The following is a 20,047-nucleotide window of genomic DNA, read 5'->3' on the forward strand; positions in this document are numbered from 1 at the left end:
TGTAGTCGCCACTGGCCGGAGATGTGGCCACGGGCAGGGCTGGAGGAGGAAAATCCTCCTGGGCACAGGGGGGAACCCAGTTTTGCCACACCAGGAGAGCCTGTTCTCCCTGAGCTGAGGTTGGTGACCGGGGAGGGGAGCAGCAGTAACTACAGCCAGGAGGGCCCTTCTGAAAATCCTTCCCAAATCCCATCAAAGCATCTTGTTCCCGGTCAGTGTTGTCCGTGCCCTGTGTCTGATACTGTCTGACTACAGCCTGCTGACTCCAAAGGTTCTTTTTCTTCCTTATTAAAAAAAACCAGAGGAAAATGTGGCCGCCTTCAAGTAAGAGCTGCCAGAATTGTGTTTCTCATAGCTTGGTCAGAGCCCTATCCCTAGATGGCAGCGCTTGTCACACATCACGTGGCAGTTTAATACACTGATGCCATCTCGCATTTGGCTGGAGGGTTGAGCAAAGTCCTGACGCTTCCAGCCTCGGGCTAAGATATTGATGTGACATTGCAAAGTGTTGGAGGAGAGTCACTGGGGACTGTTTCTAAAATAACTCCAAGCTGGTGTCGTGCCGGAGGGGAGAGCAGTCAGACTGGGAGCCTGGAAATGGGTTTTCCACCGACGCCATCCCCAGCAGTGAGTGAGGTTCTTGACTAAAGGCGATGCTCTGTGCTTTTCTGAGCTGACCTTGCTCTCCATCGCTGCTCCCCAGGTGGTACCATGGGCACCTCACTGGCAAGGAGGCAGAGAAGCTTCTGACAGAGAAGGGGAAACCGGGTAGCTTTCTGGTGCGGGAGAGCCAGAGCAAACCAGGAGACTTTGTATTGTCGGTGCTGACAAATGAGGATAAGATGGAGACTGGGGACCGAAAACCGCACGTGACCCACGTGATGATCCACTACCAGGTGGGAAATGGGCTGTCCCCGCTCACCCCACCACAGGGGCTGGGCAGGTGACCCAGCTGGGAGCTGTGCATTCGAATGTCACTATGGCTTTGTCATTCTCTCCTGCAGCCAGACGGGAAGTACGACGTGGGAGGAGGAGAGAGGTTCGACACCCTCACAGACCTGGTGGAGCACTATAAGAAAAACCCAATGGTGGAGAAATCGGGAGCTGTGGTTCATCTGAAGCAGGTAATAGTGGCTCTGGTGCATATTTGTTGGTTCTGGGCTTGCCCAAACTCCTGGGGGAGTGCACAGATCTGTCCCTGCTCTTTGGGAACACCCTGCCCCCAGAACATCCTGCTGGCTGCTATTCCTGCTTGTCCAGGAGACAAACCAGAGAGGTCCCTGGGTCCATACTCAAGGCCTCAGGAATGGACCCAACTCCTACCAAGACGCCCAGGGATTTGGGAACCCTTTTGTTTTTTCCAAGGGGAAAGTTTATCTGTCTTTCTGTTACTGAAAGCGATTTCTATTCTGTCTTCATCTGTCTTACAGCCATTCAATGCCACACGCATCAATGCAGCTAACATTGAGAACAGGGTGAAGGAGCTGAACAAAATGGCAGATCACAGTGAGAAGGCCAAACAAGGGTTCTGGGAAGAGTTTGAGGTACAGAATCCTCCTGTGCTCTGTCCCACTTGTGTCTCTGGGTGAAGAATATCAGATTTGCATGGGAGTGTTGTGGTTTTTCCAGCACTGAAGGCTTCTTCTCAACACTGTTTCTCTTTTCCCTGTTTTCCACGCTCAACTGAGTTACTTCCTGGTCCTTTATTTCGTTGCTTTTTCTCATGTCCAAGGCAGTTTCTCTTTCCTCATCCTAGAATGCGTGCCTTTTGTTCCCTGCGGGGATTTGTGTCTTCTCCCCTCATTAACTCCCTCATCAACCTACTTCTTGGCTCCCTTTCCCTTCCTGCCAGCACTCCCTCCGCTCTTCTCAGCATTAGGAACCCAAGCAGCTGGTCGAGAGACCCCTTCCTTTGCCTCTGACTGCCCTTGTCTGCCCAGAACAGCTTGTTCTTTTGTATTCTGCTCCACAGATGCTGCAGCAGCAAGAGTGCAAGCTCCTCTACCCCAGGAAGGAGGGACAGCGACCAGAGAACAAGGCAAAGAACCGCTACAAGAACATCCTTCCCTGTAAGGAGACACTCAACACTGGTTTGGGGTTTTTTCACCGTCGTTTCTGCAACCTTCTCTAGGGCTGGTTAACCCTGCAGAGCTTTCTGATCATAGCTGAGTTGGAAGGAGGTGTACACTATCCTAGTGGAGAGGTCCAGTTAGTTCATGGTGTTCTCCATCCCCTTTCTAGCCTGTTCCATCCCTTTTGCATGGGAAACTGGTAAATTGCTCTCCTCTGTTTGTGCTGTGAGTCCAGGTATGCTTCAGAGCTCAAGTGGGATTCAAAAATCCTGTCAAGCTAGAACTTCCAAAAGAAATAGTGGACAGCTTGAGCTCAGGTTTGTCTGCAACGCTGCGTATCACTAATGCCCATCCAAGTTACTAGATTGGCAACACGGCTGTGAGGCAGGTAGTGTGGAGTACTGCCAAGTGTCATTAGGAGAGCATTTTACACCCTCTTTTGGAGTAGTTACCCATGTCCCTTCATAGTAGGAGCCTTGTGGGAGCCCTTGCTGGGAGCCACTGGGACTGCCCAGCAGCAGAGCCCATTCAGGCTCCTCTCTTCATCCTGGACTCTCTTCTCCTTCAGTTGATACCACGCGGGTGGCACTCCGAGATGTAGATGAGAGCGTGCCTGGGTCAGACTACATCAATGCCAACTATATCAAGGTACTTGGGAAAGGGAAGACACCATGTGGGGACTGTCTTCAGCCCAGTGCTGTGTTTCTGGGGGGTAAGTGCAGTAATGGTGTAAGTTTTGAGGGAATGGCCGGTCAGGACCAGTATCTTTCACTGGGTCCAGGCCAAACACTGGATTTTTCTACTGTATCCCAGGGGATCTCCTCATTCTGCCATGTCCTCTTTGCTCTTAAGAGTTTCTCTCAGTCCCCTCCTTTCCTTACCTGCTCAGGAGGTCCTAAGGGACTGACCCAGACTCTCTGCCATTGAACATTATCTCTGAGGTCAAATTATAATTGCCACCTGTAAGCGAAGAGCTGCTTGAAGCTGTATTTCCAGCAACGCTGCTCTGGCGCTTAAGCACCAGCCTTTTGGGAAACCTTCAAGGTGGCTTCATTCCAGCCACGTCCACCTGCAACTTCAGCAGCTGCCTCTGGGCAAGGCTCTGTCAGGCAGTAACGTGCCTTACAGCAGCGTGAAGGTCCCCAGACCGTTTTGCTGGCAATGCTGTCGAAGCTGGTGATGAGAGCGGTTCGTGTCCTCAGGTCTGATGAGTAGAGGAAAATCAGGTAGCTCAGAAGTCCCACATGGCAAGTTGTGCTGACTTTGCTGCTAAAAGTGCACTACAGCAACTCTCGGTTCCTCACTCCTGCATCGCTGCCTTTTTTTTTTCTTTTTTTTTTTTTTTTACCCCTCTCCTTTGCTCCTCAGAGCATCCCTGAAGATGGAAGGAACTCGGAGCACTGCAAGATCTATATAGCCACCCAGGGCTGCCTGCAGACCACAGTGAATGACTTCTGGGCCATGGTGTATCAAGAGAACAGTCACGTCATTGTCATGACAACCAAGGAGGTGGAGCGGGGCAGGGTGAGTGCTTGTAAGGTGTATTGTGTTTAGTTAAGTTGTCTCTGGCGAAGCTTTAATTTCATTTCTCCTCTGTCTTGTGTCGTTGCTTTAGCTCTTCTTCGTGAAAGAAACACGCCGCTTTGCTCTGCACAGCCTGTCTCCCCAGCCCCATAAATATTAATGGAGTGTCCCCCATATGACTTGCTTCAAGGCTCTGGGGATTTGCAGGTGGCAGAGGGAAAGAGAGAAAGCATCGTGCTTGTTAGAGCAAGCTGGAAAGCAGGGGGGATGTGTGTTGCAGGTTGCGTGTGGGACAAAAGTAATTATACAACCTGTCTGTGTACCACCTGTACGTGTTTCACGAAGAGTGGGTTGATGGGCCAATAATACAGTGAAATTCTATGCAGAGCCATTTGCCAGAACAGCCTTCCCTAGTAAAGAGAGGAGCTAATTATGACTGGCACTAGCAGTTAAGAATGAGTGGGAGGCTGTGCTTCCAGCAGCCTGGTACAGAGATGAGATAAAGATAGCTCTACTCGGAATCATAGATAGAATCATAGAATGGTTAGAGTTGGAAGGCACCTTGAAGATCATTGAGTTCCAACCCCCCTTGCCAAGGGGTTCCTTTGGATTAGCAAAGTCACTATAGCAAAGAGGGGAAGGGCTGGGGGACAGGAGGGGGACAGACGGGCTATGTGGCCTCTTGGGATGGAGAATTGACTCAGGAATTAGGCAGTGACCAGACCAACAGCTCAGGTGCTGTGTGTCAAGACTATACCTTTGGCATAGCAGTGCCTACCTGAGGCTGGGGCTGAGGAGGACAATTCTCTTAGGGATCATGTCCTTCATATAGGAATAGTCCTTTCCAGTACATCCCCAGTTGGAAGGAAATGCTCTGTGTGCATGGCTCTCCTTTAAACCCCTACGCTGGGGCTGCACACCCTTGGAGTGCAGCAGCATCCCTGAGCGAGGCGTTCAGGGGTTCCTCCTCCAGCTCCCCAGCCCTGACTAACGAGCAGCTCTCTTGATTACTGTTGAATTCTCTTGCTGCAGAACAAGTGCTTCCGCTACTGGCCAGACAAGAGTTGCACCAAGGAATACGGGTGCATCTCTGTGCGAAACGTGAGCGAGCGTGAGGCCCAGGGCTACTACCTTCGGGAGCTGGAGATCTTGCGGACTGACCGGGTGAGTCCTCTGCTGCTGTCTGCCCACTGTCCTGGGAACGGGCTGGTGCTGGAGGAGCTGTGGCTTCTCTGTATGTGGGGTTTTTTTAATCTTAATGGTCCCACTGCTTAAGTTCTGGGCCACTTTGCCCCAGCTTTGATAAAAGGAAAGGAAGGAGAAGCCTCCTGGAAGGAGGGGGGTTTCTGACAAGGTGGTGGGTCTCTGCTCCCCGCAGGACGAGCGCCCGAGACTGGTGAAGCACTATCAGTATTTTAGCTGGCCAGACCACGGGGTGCCCAATGAACCAGGAGGGGTTCTGAGCTTTCTGGACCAAGTGAATCGGGCACAGCGAAGCATTCCGGGCACGGGGCCCATCATAGTGCACTGCAGGTAGGAACCAGCAGGCCATCAGTGGGGATGGGTAATAAAAACGTGTCTCTTCCTTTTTTTGTTACACTTGGAGCTGGGCCATTGCGTGATCTGATGGTGGGCAATAGGGATACAAGTGTTCAGATGGGGAGATACATCCCTCCTCCAGAGCCTCACTGGTGATAGCGCAGGGAAGAGCAGACCTGATCTGGAGTCGGTGGCTCTGATGTAGCCATCTAGTCTGTGATCTCTTACGGGTCAGCATTTGGCTGGGATTATCTTGTAGGAACCATGCCAAATCTGCCTGGGATGGACCAGATGAGTGTGGGGGCTGAGCTGACTAACTTGGGGGAATGTTTCTTCCTGCAATGATTTTTTTTTTTTTTTTTTTTTTTTTAATTATTTATTTATTTTCTCTCTCCAGTGCTGGAATAGGACGCACAGGCACCATCATAGTGATAGATATTCTGGTGGATATTATTCACAGGCAAGGTATGTCTCCCTGTCTGTCTCGTGGCTTTCACCTTGCTCTGACCAGTTGTGGGGTAACCCTGCTCTTGTGCAAGCAGAGGGCACCTGATCTCCAGGCAGTGGGTTTGACTTCTCTGGGAAACGGTGGGGATAGGCTTAGCCTGAACACAGAGCGAGAGGGGCTTCTGTACTGTGCCCACTCCCCCCTTTCTCTGTGGGCCAAGAAATGAACCTCTACCGTAATAAAACGTGAGCTCTCTCCAAAAGGACTTGCACGTGGACAATAATGTAAGACTCAGGAGAGTCTTCTCCTTGGCATCAGTGGGGCCAGGATTTCAAGGTCTCCTGGACAACCCTCTTTTATTGAGTGGGGGGGAAATAGGTTCAGTAAGGGTGTAACTCCAGTAGCCCTTTGAAAAATAAGTGCCCCAGACTCTTCTGTGTGGAAGGGCTGTCACTCTTACCTGAAATTCTCGAGCTGTTGTAGATCTCTGTGGTATCTCCTGGGTCTGGTCCGGAGCCTTGAGGCCCGTGGAGCCTCTTCAGCAATGGTTGTGTCTATTTCCTAAACTGCAAGGGTGGCGAGTCTGGATCTGTAGGAAGTTGTCGTGGAACAGATCTAACTCCCCTTCCCTTGCTCCAAGCCAGTCAGCCCTGCCTCAGCCATTCTCAGTCCAAGGAGCTCTGGCAGGGATGAAAAAGAAAATTAAAAGAAAAATCTGCAAGGCAGAGATGCACCAAATCCTTTCACGATATTCTGTGTGCGGGGAGGTACTGAAAGCTTTCAAAGCTGTCTTAAGAAAATAACTTTTCAACCTAATTCCCACTCCCTGAACCTCACCTTCTCCCTCCGGAGCAGGTTTGGACTGCGATATCGACATCCCCAAGACTATCCAGATGGTACGCCGGCAGCGCTCGGGCATGGTGCAGACCGAGGCCCAGTACAAGTTCGTTTACATGGCTGTCCAGCAGTACATCGAGGCTGAGCAGAAGAGGTTGGAAGAAGAACAGGCAAGTCCCGTTCATCTCCATCAGAAAAGCAAGAGCAGAACTTGACCCACACCAAACCCCACTTCCCCCGCTCCCGACACCTTCTCCCTGGAACTTAAATACTGCCCTGAACAAGTGGAAATCAACCCTCCACATCCACTGCTCCCCTGCTGGGATTTGGGATCTTGTAAGGCTTTCCTTCTGCTTTGAGTGGGATTTTTATTGTCTTTGCTTTCTCTTTTAGAGGAATAAAAGGAAAGAGCGAGACTACTTGAACATCGGCTACTCTCCTATGGAAAAAGGCAGAGCCAAAGGGCAGCCCCCTTCACCGCGGACCCAGTCTGTGTAAGCTGAATGTCTCTCTGCCAGGGCTAAGGACTTCTGCAGCAGGAGGGAGAACAGTTTGAGCGAAGCCCCAGTATTTATCCTTTGCTGGCCTGACCAGTTGCTGGTTATCCTATGAGAATGGCTGAAAATAAGCAGGTGATCCCACCACACCATCAGTGGCGATGGGAGCAGCCCACCGTGCTTGTGTGCTGTGCTTTTGGAAAGGAGAGGAGGAAATAGATCCCAGCCTTTAGCGATTAATGTCCCATATCCTTGGCTCTGGAGAATGTCTCCAGAGAATCACCTAGGGAGCGAAGCTGTGCTGTTGCTGCTGAGGGATTTTTACAGCAAACTCTGAAGGAAGACGAGAAGGGAGCAGCGGGAGGAGGATTTGCATCCATGTGGAGAAGGGAGTATGTGCCAAGGAGCATGAGTTCCGTACACTAGCAGAGATAAAATCCCCTAAATTATGGTTTTTTTCCTCCTTTTGCCCCAAGTAATGGGATACCCGTGGGTGATAGAGAGGGGGTTATAAGTTGAAGGCGAGTGGGTAGGGACATATGTCAGTTAGACAATATCAGAGCTTCTGGGCACCTGGAGTTGCAGGAGGGGTTTTGAAGGAAAGGCTGGCTGGGCAGGAGCAGAGGAGTGGGTGTAAAGTGGAGGCAGAAATGCTGTTGCTGGGCTCGTGCAGAACGAAAAATCCAACTGAAGAGGAGAGGGGGGCAAAAGGAGATGTCACACATCGGGATTTTCCCTGCTGGACTCTAGAAACGTTCGTGTCCTGTTTAAAATGCCCAACTTTGAAAGCGCAGCTCTGAATAAATGAGGGTGGGGAGGATTGAATGGGACTGAGCTGAGCAAGGCGAGCTCTACGTGGCTGGTACTGTTGGTTCCAGAGAGCTCCCGTGAGTTCAGCTTTGCGTGTCAAACCTGCTTTAGGGGTACTTGGATCTGGTCTTTGGAGCAGCCCCCTCCTTCCATTAGGTTTTGGAAAATCCAGAGGAATTGGGTATGTAGAGAAAGTAAGAGTAGGAAACACCAGGAGCTGTATCCACTGATCCTGCAGAAACTTTGCATCCATGAAAGGCTGACGCGGAGGAAGGGTCAAGGCTCCATCCCCGAGCTGTGTTTGGACCAGGAAGGGGTGGCCCAGCCAGAGGGAGAGAAAACAGGGATTGAGAACTCCTATCCACAAGGCTGGGGAGGGAAAAAAGGGAGCTTGGCTGGGCCATTACCCGCTTCCCACTGGCTGCCTGCCTCTGGGAAAAGATCCAGAGCAGGGAGGCTGTTAATAACAAGGCTTTGTTTCTTGACAGGGTTGACGATGACTCAGCTTCCGTCTACGAGAACCTTAACATCAAAAGCCCAAAGGTTTCAGGGATGAGTAATACAGGGCGATAAAGGAGCCGGAGGTGAGCTGTATGGAGGCTGTACAGGTAGGAATGTTTCCCTTGATTAACCGAGTGTCACCACAGCCTGTTTACGTTGCGTTTGACCCAGCTCCTCTTCAGATCTCCCTGGCTCTCCCTGCTGCCGGGAAGGCAGCTACGCTTTGATTAAATTTGACGGAGCTTAAAGATGTGGCTGCGGGCAGCTGCTGATGGGAGAACGGGGGGAAATGGGGTAACTCCACAGGGAAACACGTTTACAGCGGTACCAGTGATGGGGGAGATCCACTTTTTGGACTGTTGTGTCAGGCTGAGAGAACCAGACTGTGCTGTGTATGCAAACTAGTGGGAGAGTCTTGTTGGGGAGTGTCTCGGCGCTGGAACCTTATCAATGCACTTTTCTCCCGGTTATAAACCACCCTTCTTCCTCCTTGTTTTGGAATGCAGGATTTACAGTGTTTACGTCCACCCTTTCCAAGTTCTGCAACTGCGGACAATTTTTTTTTTTTTTTTTTTGCCCGTCTTGCCTTCCCCAAGCACCTTGGATTCAGCGAGGAAGTAAGAAGCTGGCTGTAAGAAGCAGAGCCTGCGCCTCAGAACATGCCTTGACCTAACTTATTCCTGAGAAGGCTCTTCTCCCCTTCTCCCCTGTATCAGTAGGTTGATATTTATGTGGAAGTGCCTCTGGACACTCATTAGGGCATCAAGGCTCAGTTTTGGGTTTTGTGGTTTTTTATTTTATTTAAGATTCTTATTTTTTACACTCAAATTGTTAAAAGGAATGGAAATGACTATTTGCTTAGGAGCTTTCCCAGGGTTGCCCACTTTGGGCGTTAGTAAAACGTTAGTACACTTTAATGTTTTCATTAGGTCAATCATTTCTAAAGCTAGGAGCGTTTTTAGACTCCATCCCGGAGTAGCTTTGCTGCCTGTGAGGGTGAGAAGTAGAGAGCGCTGCCTGGAGCCAGGTGTTTGCTGCTCCGCTGGTTGTTCTTCTCACGCTTCCTTTTTGGCTGTTTCGGGTTCTGGGTTTCTGTGCAGCCCTGCCGAAGCGCACCGAGCAGCCCCTGCACGGCAGATGCACACGTGTGTGTGTGTGTGAGTGTGTGTGTGTGTGTGCGCCTGAGAGATTCGCAGCGGAACTGAGACAGTGGGGGGAGCATCTCCATCTCTGACTGTGGGGGGAGCATCTCCATCTCTGACTGCGCGGCTCTGGATGTTGAGCTGCGTGAGATCCCACCTAGCTGATGGGCGCTGAAGAGGGGGGCTTTGACCGTGCGCTGTGCTTTCAGCCACCCCAAGCGAGTGACAGCCGAGGATAATAATCCGAGCTGAACTTTTTGAGCTGGGCCCCTCCAAGCTTGATGCAGCTCTGCCATTACCTTGCTGTGTCACCGCTTTATTCCCCCCCCACCCACCCCCAGCTATATGACAAGGCAAGTGTTGTGTCTGCTGAGTAGGGGTGTTGTAGGAGCGTTTGTGACTTGACCAGTGCCATGAAGATGAGTGTGTCACTGAGTGGAGCGTTCCAGCTCTGTTGATGAGTCTCGACTTGTGACTGCCAGTGCTTCCTGCTGTTCCAGCCCTAAGGCCTGACAATAGCCCTGCCAAAGAACCCCTTCCTGCAGGATTCATCAGTCTCTGAAAGTGCGTTCTGTGGGAAGCCTTGGGTCAGAGAACCGGTGTCTGAACCTCCAGAGCTTGCGTGGGGCTGATGCTGAGGTCCTCCTGGGTCTGAGGGACAGTGCCTGAACCTCCAGAGCTTGCGTGGGGCTGATGCTGAGGTCCTCCTGGGTCTGAGGGACAGTGCCTGAACCTCCGGAGCTTGCGTGGGGCTGATGCTGAGGTCCTCCTGGGTGTGAGGGACAGTGCCTGAACCTCCAGAGCTTGTGTGGGGCTGATGCTGAGGTCCTCCTGGGTCTGAGGGACAGTGCCTGAACCTCCAGAGCTTGCGTGGGGCTGATGCTGAGGTCCTCCTGGGTCTGAGGGACAGTGCCTGAACCTCCAGAGCTTGCATGGGGCTGATGCTGAGGTCTGGATGGTCTGGGACTGGATGGACTTGCTGCATGGTTGGGGTATTAGTGCCTGGAGTTGCCAGTTCCAAGTGTTGAGCAGAAGGGGTTGAACAAAAGCACAATGACATACCTTGGCTGTATTTCCTGGCTGGTCTTTCTGGTCCCTTGTCACAGGGACAGGAGAACTGTTTATTTTTATTGCACTTTTAATAAATGTTGAATATTCTCACGGCTTTTTATTTTTTTTCCTCCTTTCTTTTTAAGTAGTTTGATTTTGGGGGGAGTCATTGACAGTGTGGACAGTGGGGTATCCTGAATGTCTCCTATTGGGAAATGGCTGTTCAGGGCCCCGTTGTTGTTTGATTTGAATCTTCCCTGTGACTATGCGTGAGCGAGAAGCTCAGCTGCCTCTGAGCTAAACCTTCAACCTTTGTTTCCAAGCACATGGTGAGAAGGAGAAATGCAGAAGGACAGTCCCCCTAAGGATGCCGTGACAGACTACTAGGAACAGCTGGAACCGTGAGAACATCTCTGTGGCCCGTTTGCCACCATAAAAATAGATTTTTTTTTTTTTTTTAATGAGGCTGAAGATGTTATTTCCCTCTCCCCTGCCCTCAGGTCTCATCAGTGGGACTTGAATGGTAACAAAGACACAATGACAAAGCATTTCATCTCTACTAGTGTCTGCATGCTGGGCTCAGTCCCAAACACACCTTGGGTACAATGGAAGTGTCTTCTCTGCCTTAAGTCTTGGTGAGTCACTTTTTCCAAGAACACACTAGAATTGGTGCTGTGAAGACACCCTTTCGGTGGCGAGCGGGGGGGAACGGGGCAGGATGATACAAGCGAGAATCCCCATCAAGCCTAATGAATTTGGCAGAAGTTGTTACAGTGCCTGGAGTAGTTTCTGCAGACGCGTGGCTGGCACAGATAATACCAGCCTCCAGCTCAACCACAAAGGTGTTGCAGATACAGCACACTCACAGCAGCTTTCCACAGAAGCTTTGCATAGCAACAGACTTGAGATAACTTCTGCGGTTGCTTCGGCCTTTTCTATTTCCAATTAGATTTTCTGGGAAAGGGAGGCTGGAAGTGTCTTTCATCCAGGTGGGAGAAAGCACGAGATGAGCAGTCTTTGCAGCTTCTCATTTTTCAGGTGAAATCGGGTAAAGACAGAGGGAAGTGGCACCTGGGACAACGCTGCTGAGATGGTAGTAAGTATGAATTTACAGGATAAAGCTGTCCACGTGTGCGGGATTGTACAGCACTGGGACAGCTTTTCACGGGCCAGAGGACAGACATGCTGCCTGCTGAGTAGCTACCGCGATCTGGGAATGCAGCTGGACTCGGGACTGCGAAGTGAACGCCTCCAACCCCAAGTGAGAAGGGAAATGGGCAGTAATTGCTACAAATTGACACCTTGCATTTGTATAAAACATAATTTAATACATACACGTATGGTACTTGCATACAATACTGTCTTACATCCACGTGTCTGAATAGAAAACATTTAATTGTAAGCCGCCTTCATCATGAAGACTTTTGTTTAATCACTGTCAGAAGATCACTGCATTAAATAAAAATATAGTGTAAGCAACTGGCCTGTGTCTTAATACTGACACATTTTAAGATTAAGAGGGTAAAGCTGTCAAAAGATGGAACTTTTATCATTTTGGCAACGGTTTGCCTGTGACAAGTATGAACGAAGGTCTCTGATGAGGTAACTTCGGGGCAGGGTTACGTTGCTGTGTCAGTGTGTCTAACAGAACTCGCCCCCTGTGCTCAGAATTGCTTTAGAGGTAGGGATGAATGATTTTTAAGCATCATCTTAGGTAAAAAGCGAGTAGAATGGCTACTCTTCTGTTCAAAAGCGCTTCGGGGTGGTAACACCGCTCAGGTGGGTAGCAGTGACAGATGCGTGTTTTGTCAGCAGGAGGCAGCATTTACACCTCCAACATTGACGAACACCATGGAAAGCTTTCAAGCGTGTGGAACAACGATAATTTTCATCTCTTACACGACTTTGACATGTTTTTACCCTCCCAATCCCAGCTCCTCTTAGGAATAATCATATCGATCCTTCAGTTTGCAAAAATAGCCCTTTATTCCCTAAGGGAGTTAGAGGTACTGTACCCACTGTCATCTGGTATCGGCCCAGCCAGCACACGGCTGCGTGCCACTGGAGGCAAACAGTCCTAGAAACCCTGTCTGCTGCTTTCAGAGCTCTGGTTTCCATGGAGAGTTTGGCAGCCGGATGCTGAGGCAGCTCCTTGGAGCACTGCTGGGATGGAGACAGCTTGGCAGGCAAGTACTTCAGCAGAGCTCCTGGAGGTGGATGCGGGTGTTGGAAGTTGTAGGCAACAGAAGGAGTGTGGGGAGCGAGCCACAGGGTCTGCCAGCAAACCGAGGAATGTCATCAGGGCAGCAGGTCCTGCTCCTGCCTCCCCGATGTGCCGTGGGGAGGGATCCAACAGCCTCACTAGACAGGAGCAAGGGGCTGCCTTGCTGCTACTGGAAAGGGAGTTGCGTCACGGGAGCTGCTGGGGTGGTGTGTTTAGGGGGAAGATACTCCGGCCTGCTCATTGCAACAGTCCTCGTGAAGCAGCGGAGGTTCCCCGTCTTCAGGGCACACTGGACCGGCCACAGAATGATGCAGAACAGGATGATGATCAATGCAGAGAGGAGGACTATGCGTTTCCAGTCATCGCACATGTCGCAGCGGGACAGCCTCCCAGCTAACCCTGTCGGGGGGGTCTCTGGACTTTCTGGCTTGCTCATGGCAACATCAATAGAGATACATGAGTCTGGATTCTCAGGGTCATCAGATGACTGGCGGCAGCAGAGCTTGGTCCCTTCCATCCAGAGCACCTTCTCCTGCTGGAGTTCAGGAGGCAGTGTGGCAAGGAGCTCCTTGCTGGTCTGGAGCGCTGGGGCACCTTCCAGAGGGATACTGGTCAGCTGCCTGCAGAAGGGGCAGGGGAGCTGGTCCTCTGGGTGGTTTGGGGGCAGCCCCTTGCTCAGGCGGGCCACACACTCCAGGCAGAAAACGTGGGAGCACTGGAGCAGCTTGGGCGTCTTGAAGGTGTTGTCATAGGTGTTGAAGCAAATGGAACACTCAACAGGGGAGGCTGGCTTCGGAGACGTTGGGTTTGGAGAACTTGGCTTGTCGGTTGGGGACCTTGCCTTCCTCTTGCCATCTCCCGGGGAGGTGACGACAATGGGGCTGATGGGGATGGGGATTTCACTTGGAGAGGCAGGGACTGGGCTGGTGGGAGAGTCTGGCGTGTTGGAGTGCCACAGGTGTGTGAAGCACGACATGACGGAGCCCGAGGAAATAAAGAGAGCCCTGGGAGACTCTAGAAGAGAAGAAAACCATAGCCTTCATTTTAGACAATGTGAAGACACCCGTCACCAGACCTGGTTTTAACCCCTTAAAAGGAACAAAGAGCAAGTTCATGATTTCCACTGCATCCTGAGGCTGGAGTAGATCCCTGCTAGAGCTGAGAATGACACAGGTAGCCTGTTCGAAGCTGCGTACCAAAGGTGAAGTCCTGCAAAGAAGCAAGCAACCAGCAGAGGTCCACCATCCAGCCAAAGCCTGTTCACCAAAACCACCATGGCGTTATAGATGGGTGCAGTCTTCCCCCCTACATGCCTCCTTTTGGGCAGAAAAAAACACAGCAACAACCTACCCCAGGTGGTGCTCCCCGACACCTGAGCAGGGAGGAGAGCAGAAGACTCCATGAGGTCAAGTAGGGACCTCACTATGGCAGTCTATTAGTCTGGGAGGCACTCAGATATTATGGTGGCAGCATGGGCAAGGCCTAAGAGACAGATAACACTATTCAGTTGTGGAGGTAGCAGGAGGGGGGGGTGGTGTGTGAATCTCTTCTCTCTGGTGTGCCTCAGACAGAGCTTTGTGCCTTGGATCGTGGTTCTGCATGCTGCCTAGCAGGCAAGGGAGGCACCACCCAACGATGCCGCCTGGTTTTGTCTATCCACAGACAGACATGTCACAGGAGAAGCCAAGGGAGGTGAGGAAACACTGTTAGCTCGCAAAGTCTGTTCCATCCTCAACCCCAAGCAGCACAAGAAGCATCTCTGTCTTGTCACCGTGACACAGCAAGAAAAGCAATGTTGGAGGAAATGGCCTTGGTGCCAGAGCAAGGGGAATTCTCCGTTGCTTCCTTGTTGCTCTGCTTTCCCTAGGGAAACGCAGTTCTTCCCTGTCTGCAGCCCTGGAGGAGAGCCAGCCCGGCCCAAGCCTTGCTGTGTGCTCTCTGCTTTGTTGTGGTGTGCAAGCAGGAGCCTCGAGCTCTTGAGTGGCCAATACGCCAGTTCTAGGAAATTGGTTTACAACTTACTCTAGCCTTATCAGCAGCCTAATATCACCTTGAATTCCCATTATCCTAGGCTAAACACCCAGCTTCGCAGACATTCTGATATTTAGATATGTGACTTCTCAGCTATTGAGTACTTTTACCTGTAAGCAAGTGTTTAGCTGGAGGAAATTCCCAGCACCAATGGCCCTGACGCCATATGCCTGGGGAACATTTTTTTAGGCTGTGTCACTGAACTAGCTGGGCTTGATTCTTTGTGTTGGGAGATTTACCTGTGACAAGCCAGAAAATTCAGATTGCTGCTGTAATTATAGGTCTCCGGTCAATCCAGCAATGGCTCACCAGCATGGGCTAGAGACTCAGCATAAAAGCTAACAAAGTATCAGAAAGACCATGTATTCCTCACATTGCACAAAAAAAAGTCTCCATTATTTAAGAATGAAGTATTCTCTCCCATCACAGCTAGCATTGCCAGCGCTGAAACCGATTTCAGAGAACCTTCCTTCTTTTTCTTTTCTTATTCTAAATTAAGACATTTTTGTGAAGCCCCTCCTCAAGTTAAATTTTCAGGCACAGACTAATCTGCGCTTTTCAGCAAGTTGCAATGTTTCTTTAATGTATTTTTTTTCCTGGCTACAGATCTCCATGCATGTTTTAGCACAATCTGGCAGACGCTGATGAATTACAAATCCAAACCCGTGTTGGCACAGAGATGAGGGAAACCTCTGTTGGTTTTTAGTTTGGTTTCTTTTTTTGCTAAATCTTCTATTTTGCAGAACTCCATCCCCTACGTCCAGTTCTTTGCAGTCCCTCAGCTTGGAGTGTTTGTCAAAAAATATGAGCAGCAGAACCAGTGGCAGAAGGTAACCTCAGAGAGAGAGCCTTTGCTTACGCAAACTGTAATTTCACAACCTATGTGTAAAAGCTGTTCTGTTGGGGTTTTTACTAGTTTGCCGTATGACAGCTGTAACAACAGCAGTATCTTGAGAGTAAACTCAAGGAAGTTTGCTCACAACAGTTGCTTTTAAATGCAGATACAAGCTTTTGCCCGCATTTTCCCGTTGCTAAAGCTGATCCTGACACTATAGATGCTCATTAGTTTTAATAAATTTAAAGTCTACTTATTTTTATCAACATCCTGGTGTTGTGTGATACCTCAATCAGACATGATGCAGGTAGTTGACTTAAACTGGGAAGATACAAAGAGTAGGGCACAGAGCTGAGGCATGGGAAAGACAGTTTTAATTCATAATCCGCCACACGGGACAGGTCAGCCTCTGCCTGCTTCTCGTGCCTTTTGCTGTGTTGCCGTAGAGCTGATGCTCAGAAAGTTAAACTGGGTTTGGGCAGCAGCTAACGCAGGGACCAGGAGTTCTCCTGAGTATTACTGCTGTACTACTAAATGAGATCCAGTCACTAGAGCTGGAGAGTCCCAGTGAAGACATGCAGTGTGGAATCTCAACAAAATCAGTTAAGGTTTGGGGGTTTTGTTTGGTTTTCTGTTTTGCTTTTTTTTTTTTTTTTTTTTTTTACTACATAATCACGTGATTTTTATTTTAAAATACAAGACAATATCTTCAATTGTTCAGACCTCCACGGTCACACTGCATTTCCTCAGACCCTGCAGCTATTTACCTCACTTCCCCCAGCTATTTACCTGGGCTTTCCAGAAACTTTGGGAACATCAGTAAATAACTGAACCATTCAGGAGAGACACATAAACTCAGATTGAAAACTAAGTAGTTAAGTAATTTCTACTTCCCCAACAAGTTCTAGAAAACTTCTTTCCACACCATAAAACCAGACAAAAGAGCACACACAGTTAAGATAGTGGTCCACACTCTTCTGTAATATGATTCCCTAATGGTATCTTTAACTCGGAGCAACTGAAAACACAGCAAGTTAAGAGGCGTACAGCAGATTAAAGTCTATAAATACCTGTTCAGAGTGCTGTTTAGAAGGAGAAAAGCATGTTCTGGGCTCTTGATTTCTACCCCTGAAGAGTCTTCTCTCCAGAGGATATTCTTAGGCTCAGACTGTTTTGTATTTATAAGCCGCCTTCTGGTATTTGAGCTCCCCGGTAGCTTCTCGAGTTGTTTCCAAGCACAGTAGGGCTGGCAAGACAAGTAACCTCTAACAGCTCCCTGCGAACAAGTGGCCCTGCCGCTGTAATTCAAGAATCTTTTATACCTTCCTGTCTGGAGGTGACTTACCTGCTCCACCTGCCTTTCCCCATCACCACTGAATCACTCCATTGGCTGCGAGCGCTCCCGCTCCGGCCGGTTTCTATGACAAACAGGACAGGCTGGAATGCTCCTGATAAGGGGCAGCGCTGCGAGGACACCCCGCCTGTGCCTGCCCCGGGGAAGCGATGGGAGAAATGTTTATTCCTTCTTCTTCTCCGGACTGGGGAAGGCTGCCTGCTTTCTGGTAAATTCTCACAGTTCTTTGACTAGCTTTGGGGTTTTCTTAATCGCTCTTCATAATCTGGTCCAGTTTGTGCAGATGTACTGGGCGCATTTTCACAGGGCAGTAAATCTTCTGAAAGAAAATTTGAGGACACTTAAAAATAGCAGTTATTTTCCTCTTGTTTATTCATGAAGGACAAATAATTTGAAAGTGCCTCAGATTAACAGCACAAACAAGATTCTGATAGTCAAATTTCTTGCAATTGGTTGAGAAAAAAATTGTTGAAATAGAAAAATCCAGTATAAATTTGAAAGCCCAAAAGCTGTTTATAAATTGATTGAACAACTCTATACAATTGTATGTCTGCTCCAACCTCCTATACAATTGTTCAAAATAATACTGTATGGATTGTCACAGAGAAGGAATTTAATTCTTTGCAGCTTTTGGTAGTAATTGACATAGAGAAATATTATTTGACCTGCAAACCTTTTGTGGTTCAAAGGACATCAGTCAATGATCCAGAAAAAAGAACTAATAAATTTACACTCACGTGCAGATAAGAAAATAAGCGTGTGTGTGCTGGTGGGTGGAAGTAACAGACAAACATTTGAAATTAGTCTGCTTCTAATTTTTTTGCAAATACTACTTGTCAAATACAGTTTCTCAAAAAAGCACAGCACAAGATGGTACGTGGATTTTTTTCAGGATGGCATCAGGAAGTCCCATCTTAAAAAAGGGTTGAGAAACTTCACTCTAAAATATATATAGACCTGTATTCATTTCTTGGGACAGAGAAGTGTCTAAACCCCATAGACTTTAGGGGGAGTCAGATACAACTCGCTTTGGCTTCCACATTCCTCTTTGAGGTCACTCATCAGTTCATCATGCTTCTAGTGAAGAATGTTGAAATTACCAACGTTTTAAATCAGCTTTAGGATTAAAACTAAGGTTACCTGATCCTTCCACAGCTAGAAGGATCTGGTCTAGAGCATTGTTCCTCCAGTGGATTCACCAGGAGCTCCATGGGTGACTCTGGAAGACAAACACCTCAATGGAGAATGCAGGTTAAGACTAAACTTTCCCAGATCTGCCTCAAAATGGTGTAGCAGCATGTATAGACCATAGGAATAACAATCCATACTCTAGGCTGAGCACGCTATACCAGCACGCTCTACTCCCCTGGCTATTTATGTTGCTGTGCAGTGATGAGTGAGGCCAGGAGCAAACACCGTTCAGGGCTGACAAAGCAGGATGTCTGATGAATGGATGTAAATCATATTTTTAAAAGTCTTGCTCACTTAGTCACTTACTTAAGCACTTTGGTAAACTGGGCTCAAAATTAAGAACATTTCAGTAACGTATCGAGTTGTTACATTCAGTAACACACTGAGGAACAAAAGTCCTTGGTTTGGGTCTAGCTGAGACCCTCTCCCCTGGTAGTCAGTGGAGCAACACTGATTTGCTTTTTGATCATGCTCTAAAAACAGACACAGGCCCATTTTAAGCCCTTTACCCACTGACAAGACCAGGATTTCTGACCTGCAGCATGAGCAGAGTAATGCCATTTCAGAGTTTCAGTGTTTCTGAGGCTGGTTTCCCTCAACGTGACTTGAGTCCAACCCAGAAGCCAAGAGCCTGGGGCAAACTGGACCGCCCCATGCATGCCCGCACACTCCTCCCTCTGCAAGGACACACTGGGTACGCGCGGCACGGAGCATGCTGACACCCAGCACCCTACTGGGATGACGGTGAGGGCTTGGCTTCCAAAAGTGAGTGGGAGGCTTGCTGTTATTTTTGTCTTCTGCTTGGAGGAACTGACTGAGCATGTCAGGAGCTGCAGCTGGTCTTGGGTGGATCCCAGAGGACTGGGAGCAATCTGTTGTGGGAGCACATACTGTCACATTGGCACTTAAAGCAGCAGTGGTACCAAGTAGAAACTGTTACTTTATAATACTGTTATTTCCTTGCACACCTCAGGTGCTTCTCAAAGCTATTCCCTGTGTAGAGGGGTAGGGGTATGAAAACGGCAGTCTGAAAATACATGGTTTAAATTGATTTTTGCTAAGCCGTGCAGAAACGGAGATGATGTGACTGGAGCACTGGGATGAAATGTAGGAGACACATATCTCTGGTTACAAGTGCTGTCACCTCAAGCAAAACACTTGATTTCCATGGACTTCTGTGGCTCATTTCCTAAATGAATAAACAATTAGATAAATGAAATAAAATTAAGAAAAGGAATTGTAAGCCTTCCTTTTTGGTCATAGCCTTTGCCTGGATTGTGTATGTAGATGGGAACCTGGGAGACATGGGTGTTGCCTACCAGACAGGGCCGGTCACAGAGGCTCCAGCCACAGACTTGGTGCAGGATCCCACCTGCAGTGAATAACTGTGATTGAAATATCGAAGCTTTCAATTGTCGGATCCTTTCCACTGTTACCTCTCCTTATTTCCCCAGCATCAATAGTTGCTGCCATCTCATCCAGGACTGTGGCTGAACTGCTGAGATCTTCTGAAGGGTATGTATTCTTTTCAGGGGGATTTAGGAAGATTTGTAATGAAAAAAGATTATTTCTAACAGAAGCTACCAGCTGGTTGAGGACATGACCATTTAAAAACTTGCAAGCCAGGCTCCTTGGTGTGAAAAGAAGCAAAGTATGCTGCAGAGTAAGAAAAACAGACTGCTGATTATAGCTTTAGGCTGTTTTCTTGGCTTCTCTTTACCTCTACCACTGCCCAAGTATATAACTCTTCTCATTCTTTGTGTAGTTCATCTCAGTAGGTAAACTAAAGCCACCGAATAAAGATGGATGGGAAAAAAAATTAAAATCAAAACCCACCAAACAACGAGCAACAAGCTTTCTCTGGTCTCTCTCCCCCTTCATCCAAGGCTAGCTAGTTTCTCATTATTATGTACCACTTAGCAGTTCTGGGGGTGCTACCTTTTTGTTCATGGTTTGGGTGTTGTTTACAGGTCTCATTTGTTGGGCTACATC

General features: G+C 48.9%; 2 protein-coding genes across 2 annotated transcripts in view; one reads left to right on the forward strand and one right to left on the reverse strand.

Annotated features, from left to right (window-relative positions):
* The window catches only part of LOC141473891 (tyrosine-protein phosphatase non-receptor type 11-like), a 34,748-nt gene extending 24,213 nt beyond the window's left edge, over positions 1 to 10,535 (forward strand). Inside the window, 13 exon segments of the mRNA XM_074161514.1 lie at positions 704 to 896; positions 1,005 to 1,124; positions 1,431 to 1,544; positions 1,973 to 2,069; positions 2,641 to 2,720; positions 3,441 to 3,596; positions 4,629 to 4,760; positions 4,975 to 5,129; positions 5,533 to 5,600; positions 6,439 to 6,590; positions 6,814 to 6,914; positions 8,216 to 8,335; positions 8,735 to 10,535. Coding sequence (XP_074017615.1) covers positions 704 to 896; positions 1,005 to 1,124; positions 1,431 to 1,544; positions 1,973 to 2,069; positions 2,641 to 2,720; positions 3,441 to 3,596; positions 4,629 to 4,760; positions 4,975 to 5,129; positions 5,533 to 5,600; positions 6,439 to 6,590; positions 6,814 to 6,914; positions 8,216 to 8,300 — 1,453 coding nt within the window. The 3' untranslated portion in view covers positions 8,301 to 8,335; positions 8,735 to 10,535.
* A 2,275-nt stretch (positions 10,536 to 12,810) lies between these two features.
* Positions 12,811 to 14,046, reverse strand: RNF223 (ring finger protein 223). The gene is made up of 2 exons (XM_074161769.1): positions 13,995 to 14,046; positions 12,811 to 13,658 (listed from the first exon to the last, which is right to left on the reverse strand). The coding sequence occupies exons 1-2, from the start codon at positions 14,044 to 14,046 to the stop codon at positions 12,811 to 12,813; spliced, it is 900 nt and encodes a 299-aa protein (XP_074017870.1).
* Between the last annotated feature and the right edge of the window lie 6,001 nt (positions 14,047 to 20,047).

This window comes from Numenius arquata, chromosome 20, assembly GCF_964106895.1.
Source record: "Numenius arquata chromosome 20, bNumArq3.hap1.1, whole genome shotgun sequence".
Classification (NCBI taxonomy): domain Eukaryota; kingdom Metazoa; phylum Chordata; class Aves; order Charadriiformes; family Scolopacidae; genus Numenius; species Numenius arquata.

Bases quoted from the DNA above. Each gene is read 5' to 3' on its own strand.
- RNF223 (XM_074161769.1), bottom strand. From the start codon at position 14,046: ATGGAGTCTTCTGCTCTCCTCCCTGCTCAGGTGTCGGGGAGCACCACC. The intron at 13,659-13,994 runs GTAGGTTGTTGC...CTTCTCTTCTAG, and splicing joins GTCGGGGAGCACCACCTGGG to AGTCTCCCAGGGCTCTCTTT.